The following is a 19955-nucleotide window of genomic DNA, read 5'->3' as shown; positions in this document are numbered from 1 at the left end:
TAAGTCAAAGAGCGTCTTCTTTAAACCCACTTACTAGTTTCCAATTCTATCTCTTGCAATATCTTCTCAATGGGCTTTCTGATTCCTTTGTTCCCCTGCCACCTAGACAGAGCTTTTCAAAGTAAATTCAAGGTCACTACTATTCAGTAGCTCCCTACTGTCCACAGGAGAGTTGAAAGCTATTTAACGTGGCTTAAACGGCCATCTTAATCTAAGCCTTGTCTATAGCACCTGACTCATTTATTGACACTAACCAGTTCCTGCATATTGTTCTCTACTCTATCAAAACCAAACAAACAAAAATAATACATCTTACCGCCCCAATGGCAATGAATTTTGTTCTCATCAATGTTCACTGTTTTATTTTTGCCCAGGTTCCTTCCCATGCTGCTCCAGCTGAGAGCCATTCTTTCCCTCTCACACAGGCACCCCCCAATTCTCAGAGCTGATGGCATCTCAACTTTCAGGACTCAGTTTTACAGCATTTGTCAATCCAACACATACTGAGTTCCTGCTATATGCCAGGGATTGTGCTAGGTGCACACGATAGGAAGATTAGCCACTACATTTCTCAAAACCAGTTATACATCATAAGTGACATGGTATAAACAAGCACCAAAATTTATGGGAACATAGAAGAGGTGGGGAGGAGAACAGGTTGATCATCCCAGCCAGAGATGATCAGGGAAGGCTGAAGAGGGGCTTAAATGCTAAGTGTAAATGATGCAAGTTCTCCTCCCCACCCTGTACCCTTCTGTGTGAGAGGATGGGGAAGGAATCTGAAGCAGGGGACGATGAATGTGAAAGTGTGTTGGGAACTACAGGCAGTCAAATGTGGGAGCAGAGAGTGAGCTGGAAGGAATGGCAAGATCGAGGAGTGGAGAGGCAGGTAAGCGCGCCTCTGTATGATCTAGAGCTAGTTAATTCATTGCTCTGAGCCTCATTTTCCTGATGTGAAGAATGATGATAGTAGCAGTGCTAACTGCAGAGAGTTGTGAGAATGAAATACGTTAAAGTGCTCAGAACAACATCTGACATATAATCATGGCTAAATGTTAACTCTTACTCTTATCTTCGTTATATCATTATTATGATTAGGCCCAAAGATTATTGTGACTGAAGGGTAGTAAGGAGCTAAGTGTTCACAGGCCTAGGAATGGCCATGTGTCATTTAGTGGCACAGCAAACCTTGGGTAACATAAAGCCCAAAAGATCAATTAATTTAGCTGTGTCAAAAAGCCAGATAATGCTCTGAGATAAAAATATTCCATCATTAGCGTTCAAGTTTCATATAGTTGCAGTAACAAATTACTACAGAACACAAATTTTTTGTATTACAGTTCTGGAGGTAAGAAATCTGAAATGAGTCTCCTAAAATCAATGGTTTTGGCAGGGCTGCATTCCTTCAGGAGGTTCTAGGGGAGAATCTGCTCCTGCCTTTTCCAACTTCTAGAGGCCACCTGCATTCTTTCGCTCATGGTCCTTTCCTTGACCTTCAGAGCTTATCACTCTGACCTCTGTTTCCGCCGTCACATCTCCTCCTCTAACTGGGGACCTCTTGCTCCCTTTTATTAGGATCCTTGTGATTACATTGAGCCCACCCAGGTAATCCACTAACACCTCCCGTCTCAAGAGCTTGAAGTTAATCACATCTGCAAAGTTCTTTTCATCATGTGCTATGGTTGGCCCTGTGTCCCTACCCAAATCTCACATTGAATTCTAATTCCTGTGTTGAAGAAGGGGCCTGGTGGAAAGTGACTGGGTCATGGTGGCAGACTTCCCCCGTGCTGTTCTAATGACAGCAAGTGAGTTCTCACAAGATCTGGTTGTTGTAAAAGTTTATAGCACTTTCCCCTGCCCCTTTCCTGCTGGCCATGTGAAGATGTGCCTGCTTCTCCTTCACTTTCTGCAGTGATCGTAAGTTTCCTGAGGCCTCCCCAGAAGCAGAAGCCTGTAAGCCTGCAGAATCATGAGCACAATTAAGCTCTTTTTCTTTATAAATTACCCAGTCTCTGGTAGTTCTTTATAGCAGTTCAAGAATGACCTAATACACCATGCAAGGTGACACATTCATAACTTTTGGGATTATGACATGGATATCTTTGGGGACTCATTATTCTGCCTACCATATTTGGTCTCATTGCTGCCATCTGAGTCCCTATAACAACTAATTTACTAATTATATTTTAGTATTCCTATTTGAATTCAAGAAAATTTGATCAACTGATTGTACAAACCAAAAGTCATCAGATCTACAATAAAATAGAAGGTGAAACAATGGGAAATGGAGCTAACATATTTATACCAATCATCCAGAAAAAGAAAGCACCTACATCTTTCTATATATAGGTTGAAAAGTGGCCTTAAAACTGTCTGAGAGAAAAATCAAAGATTATGAAGCATTTCAAGGGGTCTTTGAGATCAAGTTTAATTTCCCATATGTTAAATAAATATCATCTGTATAAAACCCCACACAAAGTAGGAGGCTCCCAACCATCTCTCTACTACCATCTAGCTCGTATTTCCTTCTAGCATAGAGTCATTATAAAAAGCTCTGTTAAATGATCTGCTGAAATCCAGATACAACAAAATTACGGGCAGGCTAAAAACTCTATCAAAAATGAAAGTAAAAAGAAAAATGATGTGTCCAGAAGAAAGGAGTTTAAAAGATCAACTGGAAAGGATCAAGTACAATTAAGCTGCCTAAGAATAAAAATGCAAAGATAGTCTTTCTAAAAAAGGTAAGTTAAAATGAAAAAGTTCCTGAGAAAAGGGCGTTCCCTATGGGTATGTTTGGGAATCAATTTAGAATAAAATGTACTTAACAATCCAGAGTATAAAAATTCTTGAAAATATTTTTTCCTCTTTTCCCCCAAAAAACAAATTTAATTTGAAAATCTGATACTCTGTAAATAATGTAATTCTGTTATCAAGTGAGCTAAAAGCACCAGGATTCCTTCCATTAAGGCAACCTGATATTCTCTAAAACACTGAGTTGTTAACTTAAGGATTATACTCAGAAACAAAAAGTTTTAAAAGCATTTAAAGAAAACAACAAAGCTCTTTTATATGCTATGCTTCTCTGATGTTTGTACATGTGTGCATTCGTGTGTGTGTGTGTGTGTGTGTGTGTGTGTGTGTGTGTAAAATAAAATATTCCTTGACCCATTGGCAGCTAGATTTGGGAGAGTCACTATATATCATTAAGCAAGCTTCCATATATGATTTAAGAATATTCTTTATTCAACGTCTGTTCCAACTGGTCACCTTGCCTTGGTATGAACACTCACAACAACAATGTAGTTCCTCACAAGGAAAATCTACCACAGACAGTTTTGGCAAAGCTGTCTTTATCCCTGACAAGAATGTCCCTCCAGCCCTCTTAGAAACACTCCCTCACATTCTTTCTAAAGGGTAAAAGTTCCAGAAACTTCAGGTAAGGGAACTGTGATTCCTTTATGATGACATATATTTAAAAATATTGCCTTCACTCTCTGGTTCCAAGATGTAAGACAAGCAAGCAGGTAGATATATCACAATTTAACATCCTAGAGCGATATAAACATTCTAATAGCCACTCTTGCCATCTTTTTTTCAAGTCATAAGGCTCCTAATATAAAGATTTCACAACAATTTCATTATTCTTCATCAATGTTTTCTAAAAAGCAAAGTCTGGAATTGACCGCTGAGGAACAAAAGACTTTTTAAACTTAGGTGACCTTTCCTAGGCAGACCAAGAATCTCAACCATAATTTAAAAATACTATTGGAATTACTTAAAAGGAATGAAGACTGATGAAGGAAGGCTTAATGGGACAGAAAATATAAACTTGCAAATCTGACCTTTCATCTAAAAATCTAAAGTTGCTCTCATTTGGCTTAGGTGATTTCACTATTAAATCTCTTATACATTATAATCATGTAAAAGCTAAAAAATTTTTTTAGTTTATCCTGTTCACGAAAACATATTGTCTAACTTGTTTTCATTATAAACTTAAGAGGGTTATACTCTTTTTTTTTCAGTAGGCAATCAAGGCAAAGAATTCCTCTCTCCCCCTATACAAATGCAAAATTCAACTAAAGGGTGCCTTATCCATTTGGCGATTTAAATAATTAAGAATACAAACAATTTAGTTCATTTATCAGAGCTCTACCATAATACATTAAAACACTGAAATTTATTTATATTAATGCTAATATTTATGTGAAAGTAAATATGAAGGGGAGAGTATACTATATTGTTATATCATTTACAGGGGAAGAACATTTTGGGGTACTTGTTAGCAGAAATAAAATATATCTAAGAAAAGAGTATATATCTTCACTAAGAGGCATTTTAAAGCCAAAACAAAAAGATATTATTTGAAAGTAAATGGTATTATGCTCTTCTAATAATGGGTTAGCAACTACTTTCATTACTGATTTTGAAAAAATTTACAATTGGCACACAATAATTGTACATATGTTCACTGCTGGGTTTTTCTGGCAAGGAAGTAGGCTTTGGAGACTCAGAAGGGGGAAGGTAGGAGTGGGTGAGGGATTAAAAAAACACTACATTTTGGATACAATGTACATTACTTAGGGTTATACTCTTTTTTTTCAGTAGGCAATCAAGGCAAAGAATTCCTCTCTCCCCCTACACAAATGCAAAATTCAACTAAAGGGTACTTATGCATTTGGCGATTTAAACAATTAGGAATACAAACAATTTAGTTCATTTATCAGAGCTCTACCATAATACATTAAAACACTGAAATTTATTTATATTAATGCTAGTACTTACGTAAAAGTAAATATGAAGGGGAGAGTATACTCTATTTATCTGATGGGTGCACTAAAACCTCAGGACTTCACCACTATACAAGTCATCCACATAACCAAAAACCATGTGTACTCCTAAAGCTATTGAGATAAAAAATAAAATTTTTAAGAAAGAAAAATACAAAAAATGGCTACCCATTTTACAACAGTATTGTATTTTAGTGAATTCTAGTTGCACAAGCAGTTTCATAAACTACCTAAGACAGGGAGAGTAGACAATTATTAATTTTTGGTAATTTAAGAGAACCAAGAAGAGTCAGTGCACATCATATATCTTCTCTTTGACTGCAGACCTCTCAAGTTTCATCATTAATGCTTCTTTTTACCTAAGTTTCTGCATTTTATAAAGACGAAACTCTTCCATGCAGCATTTTTTGCCTAGAGCATAATTACAGGAATGTAGAAGTCTTGCGAATTGAATTGTATCCCCGCTAAAAAGTTATACTGAAGTCTTAATCCCTAGTACTTCAGCATGTGACCTTATTTGGAATAGGCTTGTTTCAGATATAACTAGTAAAGATGAAGATCAGGGTGGGCCCTTAATCCAATATGACCTGTGGTCCTTATAAGTAGACAGCCTCATAAAGACAGAGACATACAAGGACAACTGTGATAATGAAGGCAGAGACTAGAGCTGTGCAGCTGCAGGCCAAGAAACACCGAAGACCACCAGGAAACCACCAGAAGCTAGGAGAGATGAGGAAGGATTCCACTACATGATTCTGAGGGTGAAGAGGCTTTCCTTGTAAGAAAATACATATCTGCTGTTTGAAGCTCCCTAGTTTGTGGCACTTTGTTAGAGCAGCTTTGGGACATTACTACAAAGAAGTTGAATAAAGAGCTACATGAGAACAACAATGCAGAATCCCCAGATACTGACTCTTGAGAACAGAACAGTATAACTGAGAATAATAAAAGCAAACAGCTTCTTTAGTTGGCCTAGGACACTCTGAACCTAAGTTTACTGTTTCAGATTGCAGGGCAGTGGAAAGTTGAAAATTTTTCAAGTGCTAAATAATAAATAAAAATGATTCTGTTTCAAAAGAATGACAAAAACAGGCCATAGACTACAAAAATATATTTGTAAAGCACATATCTAATAATGAATTACCAAAAATATACAAAGAACTCTCATAACTTAACAAGAAAACAAACTACATGATTAAAAATGAGCAAGAGACCTGAACAGACACCTCACCAAAGAAAACATACATATGACAAATAAGTATATGAAAAGACACAACACCATACATCATTAGCGAACTGCAAATTAAAACTATGTTGAGACACCATTACATACCTGTTACAATGGCCAAAATCCAAAATGCTGACAATACCAAATGTTGGCAAGGATGTTGGCAAGGATATAGAACAAAAGGAACTCTCATTCATTGCTGGTAAGAATGCAAAATGGCACAGTGACTTTAGAAGATAGTGTGGCAATTTTTTATAAACATACTTTTACAAACATACTCTTACCATACAATCCAGCAATCATGCTCCTCTTTGGTATTTATACAAATGAGCTGAACACTTATGTCCACACAAAAACCTGCACATGGATGTTTATAGCAGCTTTATCCATAAATGCCAAAACTTGGAAGCAACCAAAATGTCCTTCAGTAGGTAAATGTATAAATTGTGTTATAACCAGACAATGAAATGTTATTCAGTGCTAAAATAAAATAAGGTATCATGCCATGAAAAGGTTCAAAGGAATCTTAAATGCATATTACTAAGTTAAAAAAGTGAATCTGTAAAAGCTACATACTGTATATTTCCAAATATATGACATTCTGGAAAAGGCAAAATTAGAGGCAACAGAAAGATCAGTGGTTGCCAGGGGTTTGGGGAAGAGAGGGATGAACAAGCAGAGAACAGAGGATTTTAGAGAAATGGAATTATTCTGATGATACTATAGTGGTGAATGCTTTTCATTTCACATTTGTCAAAATCCATATAATGTGTATCACCTAGGATGAATCCTAATGTAAACTACGGGTGAAAATGATATGTAATGTAGGTTCACTGATTTTAACAAATGTATCGCTCTGGTGGGGATGTTGATGGTGGGCAAGGCTGTGCATGTGTAGAGGCAGGAAACATACAGCAACTCTATGTGCTATTTTCTGCTTAATTTTGCTGTGAAACTAAAAGCCCTTAAAAAAAAGAAAGAAAAAAAGATACTCTATGCCAGGACTGGGTGATGGAAGTCTAAAAATGTGAGGAAGATGATAAGAGGCTATGTTTAGAAGATAAAAGACCAGACAAAAAAGGCATTTAAAAGCTGATTTTATGTAATGAGTTCTGCTTCTAGCTAAGGCAAACTAGCTTGTATCAGACCAATATTTTTGCCAAGAACAATTAAAAAGGTGAATATAATGTACAATCTGTACTACTTAAACATCAAAAAGCTACCAAAGAAGTGAGAGACCAAGCTCCCAGAGAGAAGGCAAGCCCACGGAGGAAGCTCAACATTTGGAGTCACTTTTTCCTTCTAGACATTTATCAATGGTAAATAGTGCCTTGGGGGCCGAGCAGCCAAACAAAAGCTAATAGGAGGAGTAAATAAGCAGAGGCTGATGAATTCTCACGAGTGGGAGATACAAATACTAAAGCTGAAGGGCTGCCACAAAGAAAAGGTCCTGGTAAAAACACCACAGAATTTCAGCTGGGAACTAGAAAAACTACACTAGGTGGTACGTTAATCTGGCATGCACCAGTTCACTGTGTTTCACTTCCCAATGCCATGTTCGGTGATGTAACATTGGAAATCTGCAATTGGCAACAGTGGAAGTATTTACACTATGGAAATTGGCAAATGCTACAGATCAGAACTCCTCTCGAGAGTCACTTGTTAAACACCAGCATACCACTGGCTGCATTCAAAGTAAGGGCGGGGAGAAATAAAGCAGCCATAAGAAAGAGTGAAAAACAGTCTCAAAATCAATCTCAGACAGATTAAAATAATCAGTTCTTACCTTAGCATCTGCCAGAAGCAAAATGAAATCCTCCCTGGAGGAAGATACATGATAGCCTAGAATCTACAGGTTTTTAAAAAATAAACAATGGCCACCATTCAATAATAATTAAAAAAAAAAATACTAGGTACATGGAGAAAAAGACAAATGCCAGAATCAAGAAAAAACAAAACTAAAAGGCAGAAATGAACCAATATCAGATGCAGATACCGGAGATTTTGGAACAGACTTTAAGATAACAAAGCAATATGTTTGTATTAGTCCATTTTCACACTGCTATAAAGAAATGCCTGCGTCTGGGTAAATTATAAAGAAAAGAGGTTTAATTGACTCACGGTTCCACATGGCTGGGAGGCCTCAGGAAACTTATAATCATGGAGGAAGGGGCAGCAGGCACCCTCTTCAAAAGGTGGCAGGAGAGAAGAGAGTGAAGCAGGGAGAGCCCCTTATAAAACCATCAGATCTCATGAGAACTCCCTCACTATCATGAGAACAGCATGGGGGAATCTGCCCCCATGATCCGGTCACCTCCCACCAGGCCTCTCCCTTGACACGAGGGATTACAATTCGAGATGAGATTTGGGTGGGGACACACAGCCAAACCATATCAATGTGTAAAAACTATAAAGGAAGCTATGGATAATTTAACTAGAACATGGAAATCTGTGAAAATCCAAACTGTAATTCCAGAAGTAAAAAACATATTAACTAAAATTAGAAATCCCATAGAGGGGTTTGACTGCAGATTAAAAACAAATGAAGAAAGAATTGGTGAGTGAGATCAGTGCTCCTGAAATTTTAATGTATACATAAATCACTGGGAGAAGACAGTGACTGAACAGGTCTAGGGTGGGGCCTGAGAGTCTGCATTTCTAGCAGCCTCACAGCTGATGCCAACAGTGCTGTTCGGGGACTGCAACTTCTGCTGCTGTTGGCTCAGGGACGATAATGAATACCAAGGACTAGGAAACAGATAAAGAGGAAACATCCAGACAGAAACACAAAACAAAGTGCACAAAGTGTAGCAAAGAATACATCAGATACTGAGGAATATAAGACAATATCTAGCACAAGTAACTGAAATCACAGAAGAAGGGAGAATAGAGTAGAGCATTTATCTGAAGAAAGAACGGCTAAGGTTTCCAAACCTTTGGGAAGAAAAGAGGACACAGAGTTAAAAAACACCAAAAATTCCCAAGCAGGATAAATACAAGGAAAAGTACTCTTAGCAAGAGGCTAAGGTACAGCAGGGATTATCTCATAAAGATCTGTGGATGTAGCATTTGTCTAATGGAGTGAGTTTTAGTGAAATCCAGGGAAGACCCACTAAATTCTTGAGAAAACCGTTTGAGCCAAAAGAGAGAGAGAGAAAGGAAAAAAGAAAAAAAAAAAACAAAACAAAAAACCCAAATAAACAAAAAAATCCACACTGGCAGTGTAGACTAAAAAGGACAGAGACAGTACAAAATAAAAAGAGGCTGTAGGATTCTTAACATTCTCATGGCCAGATCAGGTGGAGAAAATTATTCAGCTGTACACATGTGCTATCTTTCATGAAAAGGGAAAGATAACTACACAGAGTGGAACCAAACGATCAGAGAGTATAGCAAATATCAAATTCACAGTCCCAGAGATTATGTAGGGTATGTACCCTGGGGTGAGGGTGATGAGAAAATTTGGGAGGCCAACTTAGGATTCTGGTTATCGCATTGGGTAATTCTATCCAATATTTTAAAAAGAAATAATTAACTTCTATACAAACTCTTCCAGAAAAATGGAGAGCAAGGAAGACTTCTCAACTAATTCTATGAGGCCAATGCTACTCTGATAACAAAATTAAGAAGAAATTATAAGAAAACTACAGATCAATGTCTCCCATGAACAAAAAAGCAGTATTCATGAAATATTAGCAGAACAACAGAAATAGTTTATCAATAGCAATATATCGCAACCAAGTAAAGTTTATCCCAGGAATGCAAGGTTGATTTAATATTTCAAAACCATTCAATGTGGATCATAATATTAACAGACTTAAAACAAAAAAAATTGTATTGTGTCAACAGACAAAAAGGCATATGATAAAGTTCAACTCTATTCATGATTAAAACACACACACACACACACACACACACAACTTTACTAATTCCAAAACTTCAGCTACCTTTTACACTTAATGGTAAAATTCTGAATACTCTCCCCTTGAGTTTGAGAATGAGAGAAAGATGCCCAGCTCTACTCAGTGTACTGAACATTCTTGCCAGTACAATAAGATAAGAAAAGTCATAAGAATTGGAATGGAAAATGTAAAACTATGACTATCAGATGACAAATTGTATACTAAGAAAATCTAAAAAAAAAAAAACAACAAAAAACCTACAGAAACACGATTACAATTAATAAGTGAATTAGTTAGATAAAATAAATATAAGTATATATACATGCAAATCAACTTTACTTCTAGTAGCAACAAAAATGAAAATCATTTCAATAGTATCAATAGAAACACACATGTAGAAACACATTTAATAAAATGTTATGTAAGACTTATAGACAGAGAATTATAAAACATTATTGACAGAAACTAGAGAAGATCAAAATAAATGAAGACATATACTTCATTTAAGGACAGAAACTTGGTATTATAAGAACAGCAATTTCCCCAAAATGACCTATAAAATCAATATGATCTTAATTAAAATTCCAGCAGGATTTTTGGTAAAACTTCACAAATTTACAAAAGCAAAGGAACAAGAATAGTTAGGGTAATTTCAAGAAAAAAGCAACGGTGAAATACTCACATTGCCAATATCAAGACTTATTATAAAGCTAGGGTAGTTAACCTGGGTATGGGTGGAAAGACTGACAAATAGACCAAAGGAAGAGAACAGACGAATAGACGCCTGGGACAGGCCCACACGTGTACACGCATGTGATTTATGATAAAGGTGACCAGGCAGGTAAGTGAGGCAAAAAATGATATTTTCAATAAACTGCACTGACTCAAATGGATAGCCTCAGGGGTAAAAAACCAAAACACACCTCATACCTTAAATAAAAATAAATTCCATTTGGACTGCAGATTTAAAGGTAAAAGGAAAAATGACAAATTTCTAGAACAGTACATTGAGGGGGATCTTTATGATAGTGCAGATAAGGTAAACATTTCTTAAGAGGACACAAAAAGCACTAATATTAAAAAAAAAAAAGCATGCTGATAAATTCTACATTAAATGAAGAATGTCTGTCCTTCAAAAGTCACCACGAAGAGAAAAGGTGGGTTACAGAATGGAAGAAGATATTTACGTAACTATGAACTACCAAAATTTGTACCCAGAATACGTAAATAACTCCTATAAATCGGGCATAAGGGTGGGGTATAAATCAAACTGGTAAACCAATAGGTAGATGGGCAAGAGATTTGAACAGATAATTCATGAAAAAAGACACCCAAATAGCCAATAAACATATAAAAGATACTCAATATAGTCAGTTAACAGGAAAATATAAAACTACAATTAAAATTAAGTTATATTCCCACCAGAATGGCTAACCTTAAAAACATAACAATGCCAAGGGCTCGCAAGAATATGGAGCTTCTAGCATTTTTATACATTGCTGTTGGGATTGCAAATTTATTCAACCATTTGGGGAAACTATTTGGCAGTATCTAGTAAAGCAGATCAATTTCATTTCCTATGACTCAGCAATTACACTCCTAGTTAAACTTCCCAGTGGAAAAGTTTACACACAAGTGGAAGAAAATAAAAAAAACAAGAAGAACGCTGATAGCTGTATTCATTGCAACACTAATATTACGATTTTGAAAATACCCAATTCCCCTTTAACAACAGGATTTACAAACTGTGATACACACACACACACACACACACACACACACACACACACATATGCTGCCTGGCAATAACAATGAATGAACTACAAATACTTTAAAAACAGATTTAGTTCAACAATATAATGTTAAGTAAAAACAAACAAACCCCCCAAAACCCAAAAACCAAGCACTCAAACATAAATTCGTACATAGGTGGTCGGGCGCAGTGGCTCACGCCTGTAATCCCAGCACTTTGGGAGGCCGAGGCGGGTGGATCACGAGGTCAAGAGATCGAGACCATCCTGGTCAACATGGTGAAACCCCGTCTCTACTAATACAAAAAATTAGCTGGGCATGGTGGCGCGTGCCTGTAATCCCAGCTACTCAGGAGGCTGAGGCAGGAGAATTGCCTGAACCCAGGAGGCGGAGGTTGTGGTGAGCCGAGATCGCGCCATTGCACTCCAGCCTGGGTAACGAGAGCGAAACTCCGTCTCAAAAACAAAGAAAAAAAAAATAGGTAAAACTATTGTGTGGTGACAGAATAAGGCATGGGGGTTTCCTTCGGGGAAGGGGACAGGATAGTAAATGGAGGACATGACAGGGATCTGTGTGGTAGTTGGTGACGTTCAATTTCTTGATCTGACTGGTAGTTGTAAGTATTCACTTTACGAAAATGCACAGCCATAAACTTTTCTGTAGATAAAGTACAAAAGCTTTTTTAGTAAAGAAGAAGTAAAGTTTAAAAAATGAGTAGATTGAACTGTGAGAAGAGAAAATAGAACAGTAGTTGTCAGGAGCGGGGTGGGGATGGAGGAAGAAGATGATTATAAAAAAGGGTAAGAAGGATTGGCCGGGTGCAGTGGCTCACACCTGTAATCCCGGCACTTTGGGAGGCTACATGGGAGGATTGCTTGAGTCCAGGAGTTCAAGACCAATCTGGGCAACATAGTGGGACCCTGTCTCTATGAAAACTAAAAAACAAAATTAGCTGGTTGTGGTGGCACACACATGTAGTCCCAGCTACCTGAGATGCTGAGGTGGAAGTATCACTTGAGCCCAGGAGGTTGAGGCTGCAGTAAGACAAGACTGCATCACTGCACGCCAGCCTGGGCAACAGAGCAATACCCTGTCTGAAAACAAAACAAAATAAAAGAAAACAAAAGGGTAAGAAGAAATTTTGAGGGGGCTGATGGAATTGTTCTATGTCTTGATTGTGATAGAGTACGTTGCACTACTGTATGCATTTGACAAAAGTCACAGAACTGCATTGGTGCCTTTTGCTGTATGTAAGCTATATCTCAATAATATATACTTGTGATATAAAAGAAAATGAATTAATTTGGCATCTTTTTATGTTTGTGGGAAATTAACGATCTGTGGTGCTATAATCTGCTTTTTTCGTCGATTAAATTAGAACGAAAATTAAATGGTCTACTGCAAAATATTTTCTTACCCTTGTATACATAGAAAGTTGTAAAATTAACATGAGGAAAATTTTGGGAAAACAAAGAATGCTATTCATTTTGCATTTATGATATTCACTTTCGATTTTGGGAAAAACAGACTTTAATGTACATATATTTTTCCACCAAATGTTGAAAGAAGAAATATATATGTTGTGTTTATATTCACATATGGTATAATAGAAAAACAGTAACAAGCTCTGGGTCATTTATTTGCATATTTATCACAAAAACATTTGAGGCAAATTAATGATAGGGCATAATTTTGAAAAATTTTTGGTGCAAAAGTAATTTTGTTAACTACTTTTAATAGCAAAAACTGCAATTACTTTTGCACTAACCTAATAGTTATTTGAAACAAAGTAGAAAATTCTCACTTAAATTTCTACTTCCTCTTTAGGCTTATTTTACATCTGTCCATATTCAGCCAATGAGTCTAGAAAGTAAATATTTGTTTTGAGACCTTTAAGTTCTGGGGCATTCTGGGAAACAGTTGGCCTTTACTTGATTTCAAACTTAATCACATTCATTATGAGTCATCTTATTTACTTTATCTATGAACATGAAAGGATAAAATTAAATTGAAATTCTTTGTGAAAAAAACTGTAAAAAAATAGGCAGAAAGATAGCATCAAATCTATCCAACAGAAAAGTAGGAAAACTAGGGGGCTCCCAATCGATAACAAATTATGAAGAGTGGGGTAGAAGTAAAGCCTCTTTTACTCACAAACGTTTAAATATTGCCTTATTTTGAAACATCCAAAAGTTATCTTATACACACAGGTAAATACTAGATCAGATACTAATTAAAATTTTTTACCCAAGTTATCTGAATTTTACTGTTCAAAAGAAGAAAAAGGTGATTATATTTGAGTTGCCTAAGGCCATTTAACTCATCCATGGCCCCCGGCCCCTGACCCCAACTTGGAAATCTCTCCATATTTTGTAATTTAAGGGTGATAACATGAGCAAATCGTGTGAAGGTGGGCAACACAGCTGCATTTTTTATAGCTACTGGCAAAAAAAAAAAACCACACAATACCTTACAAGAAAAAGATCTTACCACTTGTGCTGGAACTTGTTCTATTTTTGCAGCAGGAGTTCCTGGTCGTGGGTAAAACTGGTTAATAAAGAGGCTTGGAAATTTGTACTCTTCAACAAGTTTCACTGTTTCTTGAAAATCCTGATCTGTTTCTCCAGGAAAACCACAGATAATATCTGTAGCAATAGTTATTCCAGGAACTCTAGAAAATAACAAGACAAAAATGCAAAAACTTGACTACAAGCCATAATTATTCTATTTCCCTCACATTTTAAATACCATTTTTTTGGTAATTAAAACTTATTTTTATAAAAGGCACACATGCAAATAGTTTTAAAGAGTCCTACAATACCAAAAGTTTAAAATGAAAAACAGTGGCTGCCTGCCATTCCCAGAGAAACCCATTTCAAAATCTTTTAAATGGTTCTTTGTTCTTTCTTCTATATTTAAAAATAGATGCTAATTCTTCCATTTCTAGATTTACTAATTTTTAGGCAATAGGTTACTAACTTCTCTATTACGGTAAATGAGGCTTTAACTCTTGAACTACTCCATCCCCACCCTCCGAAAGGGGACTGGAACAACTCCCCGTTAAATCAGTAGCACAGTACTTCCATTGGTGCAAATGCAAAGATAACATTCATTGTAGAGCCAACTGGTATACTATTCAGTTTTGTTTTTCACCAAGGTGTAATTTTTCTTGGAGTTAATAATTGCTTCTTCTTAAAAAAAAAATTAGCTTAATGTCCTATGTACCTATGCTAATGTTTTCTAGAAGCTCCATGAGACCTATCAAAAACCAATACTGTTTCTAAACCTTTGATGTATTATATAATGTACCAGCCCCCTTTTCTTTTTCTGGAAATGCCACTCCTTTTGGGTGTGTGTTGCTTTTATAGTGAACTGGCTATCATCCTTGAAAGTTGCTCCTTGGTGTCCTTTTTTCAATAATCTTTTCCCCCGGATCCTATGTCTTCTTAATTCTTCATCAACTCGCTCATTCTGCAGGAGTGTGCTTTCTTTCAGAAGCTTCATCAGAAAGATACCAGGGAAAGTCTGTTGTTGTCTTAGCATGCCTGGTTTTAGGCCACACAACTGACCAACATTTGGTTGTGTGTAGCACTTCAAGTTAAAAAGTATTATTCATAAAAATTTTGCATTGTTCCTCTGTAAGCTGAAAAAATGGCTAATGGGATGTCCAGATTAACTTAGATGCACACGTTTTTAAATGTGCCCACACCATTCTCTTTTTAAAAGCTTTTAGGATATTAACTTTATACTCAAAGTTTTTAATTTCACGATAATATGCCTTGGATTGGGTCTTAAAATCTTTGTACAAGGTACAGTCCAAAGACTCATGGGCTTTAGGTTGAGGAAGTTTTCTAATATTATTTCTTTAATAATTTTTCTCTCAGGGAATCCTGTCTTTTAGAATGTTGAAACCACCTTTTAGCTTTTTCTCTCTCTCAACTCTATCCTTTTATTTTCTGGAAAATTTACTTCGGCATACCTTCCAAATCTTTTATTGCAAAAAAAATTAGTTCAATATCATTGTTTACATTTCTCAGAGCTCTTTCGCATTATCTAATTTTCCTTTTCACAGTATCCTGTTTAGGGTCAAAACATCTTTTCTTTTCTTATTTATCTGAGGATGTCAATTAAAGGTTTTTTAAATTATTCTTCTGCTCACTGCACTTATGTCTTTTGGTTTCCCTCATTCATGGTTGAGACTTTCCACCAATAAAGAACAATTCTTGCTATCTTTTCATATTTAAGAGCAAAGCACTAAAACCTTTTTATCACTGAGTGATTAGGTAGGAAGCTGCCTTTGTTTTTAATAGGCCAAAATGCTGGCATCATGGAAGTCATTTCTTTATGGCCACTTAGTGTCTCCATAAATACGGCACATTGTTCTACTTTAATAGCAAAAAAAAAAAACAAACAAAAAAAAACCCCACAGAATTACATTAACTTATTTAAAAATCCAGTATTACTCTGAATCCATGAACAACAGAGAAAATAGTTCCAAATGTCAAATCATAGGATATCAAATTTCCTATCACTTTATAAATAGTTCTGGCCAGATGCTGTGGCTCACGCCTGTAAACCTAGCACTTTGGGAGGCCAAGGTGGGTGGATCACCTGACGGTAGGAGTTCAAGACCAGCCTGGCCAACATGTTGAAACCCCGTCTCTACTAAAAATACATAAATTAGCTGGGTGTGGTGGCAGGTGCTTGTAATCCCAGCTACTTGGGAGGCTGAGGCAGGAGAATCACTTGAACCCAGGAGGCAGAGGTTGCAGTGAGCTGAGATCAAGTCAATGCACTCCAGCCTGGGCAACAGAGCAAGACCTCGTCTCAAAACACAAACAAAAAAATAAACAAAAAAATAGTTCCACATGAAAGAATACAAACAGTTTACCAAATTAAGATATATGACATATTTGGGGGCATAAGGGAGAACAAGGGATATACCAATGAGGACAGCCAAATTATTATATTCCTAATATAGCTTCGTAAAAACAACAGCTTTCCATATTTTCTTCACACTCTACTTAAAACCCTGTGTGAAAGAAGCATCACAAATCTATTTTTTAAAATATTTTGTTCCTAATTTATACTTGGTCTCACCTAGCTATTTATTTGGCTGAACTTTAGTTAGTAAGATAAATTCCAAGGACTGAAACTTTTCTCCCTGATGATAAATAGAAAAGGAGACAATATTCATGCAGAATAATAAAACAGCATATTTAAATAAAAATTTAATTTTTTATTGTGATATAAACATATTTTTCTTCTTTAAAGGTAATTATCAAAATTACATTTGAAAAATCACAAAAACCATATGCTTTCACATGTAAGCTATAGATAAAAAGACCATTTTTGTAGACTAAAGCATGTGGAATAACTTTTTGGCTTCCTACTTTTACACATGCCTTTTCAATAATTCTGATCCATAAAGTCTACAACTAAAGATAAAAGTAATGGATCACAGCAGATAACAGCAGAGAATAGTCCATCTCTCGTAGAAAATTTTAAAAAATAAATCTTAGAAACTGCCTGGGAAATACTGTAACAACAAAGGTTATTGTCCTCAGCTATGAATTAGAATAGGTTGGCACTAGATTATGGGGTATTCCCACAGGAAAGTACCTTACTGATTTTCCCTCTATCCTTCTTGGTACATTATGGTTGAACCCAGTGTTATGTAACACGTGCTTACTTTGGCCTTAAGGGCCATAGTGACAAAAGACAAACCTTTAGAGAAGTCATAGTAAATGTTAGGGAAAGGGACTTTCAATGCATGGATGTATTTGGCAAGGTTAACAAAAAGTTGCCGGTTAACATGGGAGAAGCCAGGCCACTGTGAATTAGTAACTTATACTAGTCAATATGGAAAAGTAAAAGCAGTTTAATTGGCTTCAAAGTACATAAGAATATGAACTGATAGCTTATAAAATGTTTTTTAAGTAGGGATTGCACTTTAATGTTAGATGGGCTGATCTATACATTAATTTTATATATGCAAATGATCCTACTTACATTCTTGAAAATAATTTGACTCTTTAGGTGAACCAACTGAAATCTCATTTACACTGTTAATTTGCCTAGTAAATAATTCTCTTCAGTATGAGAAAATCAGAGAAGTTTGAAGTGGAACAAATTCTAAATTACTAGAATATGATTTAAGTGTCTAGGAGGAAATTATAAGGGGTATAAAACAGAATATTAATCCAAATATTTAAGATGCTAATTCTGGGTAAAAGCTATTTTTGAGATGCCATGAATTTTCAAAATACTAAGGTTTTAAAAATAATCATTTCCACAAACTTATTTAAGCTGTGAGTGTAACGTATGTAAATACTAAGTAATATGTTATTCAATTTTAGAAACTTTATGTACGTTTTTATACTAGTATTAGAAAATAATTCTGAAAGGAAGATGAAAATAAAAATGTTCATTTAGCTTAAATAACAGGAAAATTTTGGCACATTATTTTTTCTGTCCTATATTTACTGGCAAAACTGGTTTATCAAATAGCTTGAGAATGGAATAAGAAAGATTCCAATTATGCATCTGACCTTGTCAGAAGCAGTGCTATGATTAGTTATAAAGATATATCAGGGACATGTAAGGAACATGCAAACTATTTGTTGGCTCTAGGCTAGAATTTAAGAAAGTCATAAATATTTTAAAAGTTAATTATTTCATCTTGAATAAAAACACACACATACACATACTCCGCACTTTAAACATTTAAAATACAACTTAAAATACTGTACTTAATTCATCTCAAGATTTTTTATTTGTCATTTGGTATTTCACTAGCAAAAATATGGAAAAGAATAATTCTACTTCATTCTTTAGATCAATAAATTACGAGCTTCAAATTCTACATGTGAAAAAAGGGCTAATGCACATTACTAATTATCTCAAAAGAGAAAGAGAAAAACCATCAGCAAAGGACTAGACTCACCAAAATTAGCAGACATAAACAAAACACATGATTAAAAGAAATAATTTTATCCTGTGGAGATTTGTTTTAGGACAATATTTAATACTTTTGGGGAAAAAAATGAAGTAGGTAGAGGAGAAACATATCTTGAACTGAGTAAAAATGAAATCGTAACACATCTAAATATATGGTATGCAACTAAAGCAGTGCTTGGAGAAAAATTTATAGATTTTTAATTCCTGTGTTAGATATAAATTAAAAATTCTAATCTTCCACTTCAAGAAGCTAACAAGGAGAAGAAATCACATCAAAAGTAAGACAAAGAAAGAAAGAAATAAAGGTAAAATAAGAAATTAATGAAATAGAAAATAGAGAAAAATCAATAAAAGTAAAAGCATCTTTAAAAAAAGTCAATACAATTAGTAATGTACTAGCTAGGCTGAGAAGAGAAAAGAAGATACAGATGACCACCTTTAGGCATGAAGGAGGGGACATCACTATAGATGTAAAAGGATACAAAGAGAATATTATGAATCTTATGCCAATAAACTCACAACTTAGATAAAACGGGCAAATTCTTTGAAAGATACAAATTATGAAAACGGACTGAAGAAGAAATAAAAAATCTGTACATCTTTTATCTTCTACAAAAACTTGTCATTTAAAATCTTGACACCAAAACAAAACAACACAAAACAAAATCACCCAAGCCTATATGGTTTCATGGTGAATTCTATCAAACATTTAAGGAATAATAAAATCAATTATATGGAAACTAGTTCAAAGATAGACAAGAAAGAAACTCATTTAAGAGTCCAGCATTACCCTGTTATGAAAACCAGAGGAAGGCAAATACTGTTATGTTCTCACTTATAAATAAGTAGGAGCTAAGTTATGGGTACAGAAGGCAGACAGAATAGAATAATGAACTGTGAAGGCTGAGAAGGGGGAGGGTGGAACAGGAGTGAGGGATAAAAAACTACATATCAGTACAATGTTCACTACTTGGGTGAAGGGCACACTAAAATCCCAGACTTCACCCTGCACAGATCATCCATGTAACCAGAAACCACTTGTACACTAAAAGCTATCTAAATAAAAATATTTTTTTAAAGGGGGAGGGGCCAAGATGGCTAACTAGAAGCAGCTGCCATAAGGGCTTCCACCAAGAAGAATGAAAAGGGTGAGTGAATATTGTACCTTCAGCTGAGGTATCCAGGTTCTCTCATTGGGACTGACTAGATGGTTGGTGCAACCCACTGAGAGTGAGAAAAAGCAGGGTGGAGCAATGGCTCACTTGGGAGCTGCACAAGGCAAGGGGAGCTCTCACCCACAGCCAAGGGAGGTGGTGAGTGATTGTG

The 19955-nt window shown here is 35.7% G+C and overlaps 1 protein-coding gene across 2 annotated transcripts in view; it reads right to left on the bottom strand.

The window, feature by feature from the left end:
- CDKAL1 (CDK5 regulatory subunit associated protein 1 like 1) overlaps positions 1-19955 on the bottom strand; it is a 716352-nt gene that overhangs the window by 158419 nt on the left and 537978 nt on the right. For both annotated transcript variants that reach the window (XM_064363032.1, XM_064363031.1), the window contains one exon: positions 14160-14340. In XM_064363032.1, coding sequence (XP_064219102.1) covers positions 14160-14340 — 181 coding nt within the window. The remainder of the gene's footprint in view (positions 1-14159; positions 14341-19955) is intronic.

This window comes from Aotus nancymaae, unplaced genomic scaffold (genome assembly GCF_030222135.1).
Source record: "Aotus nancymaae isolate 86718 unplaced genomic scaffold, 86718_ANA_hifiasm-v0.15.2.pri h1tg000051l, whole genome shotgun sequence".
Classification (NCBI taxonomy): Eukaryota; Metazoa; Chordata; class Mammalia; order Primates; family Aotidae; genus Aotus; species Aotus nancymaae.
This window is presented reverse-complemented; position numbering and strand designations above follow the sequence as displayed.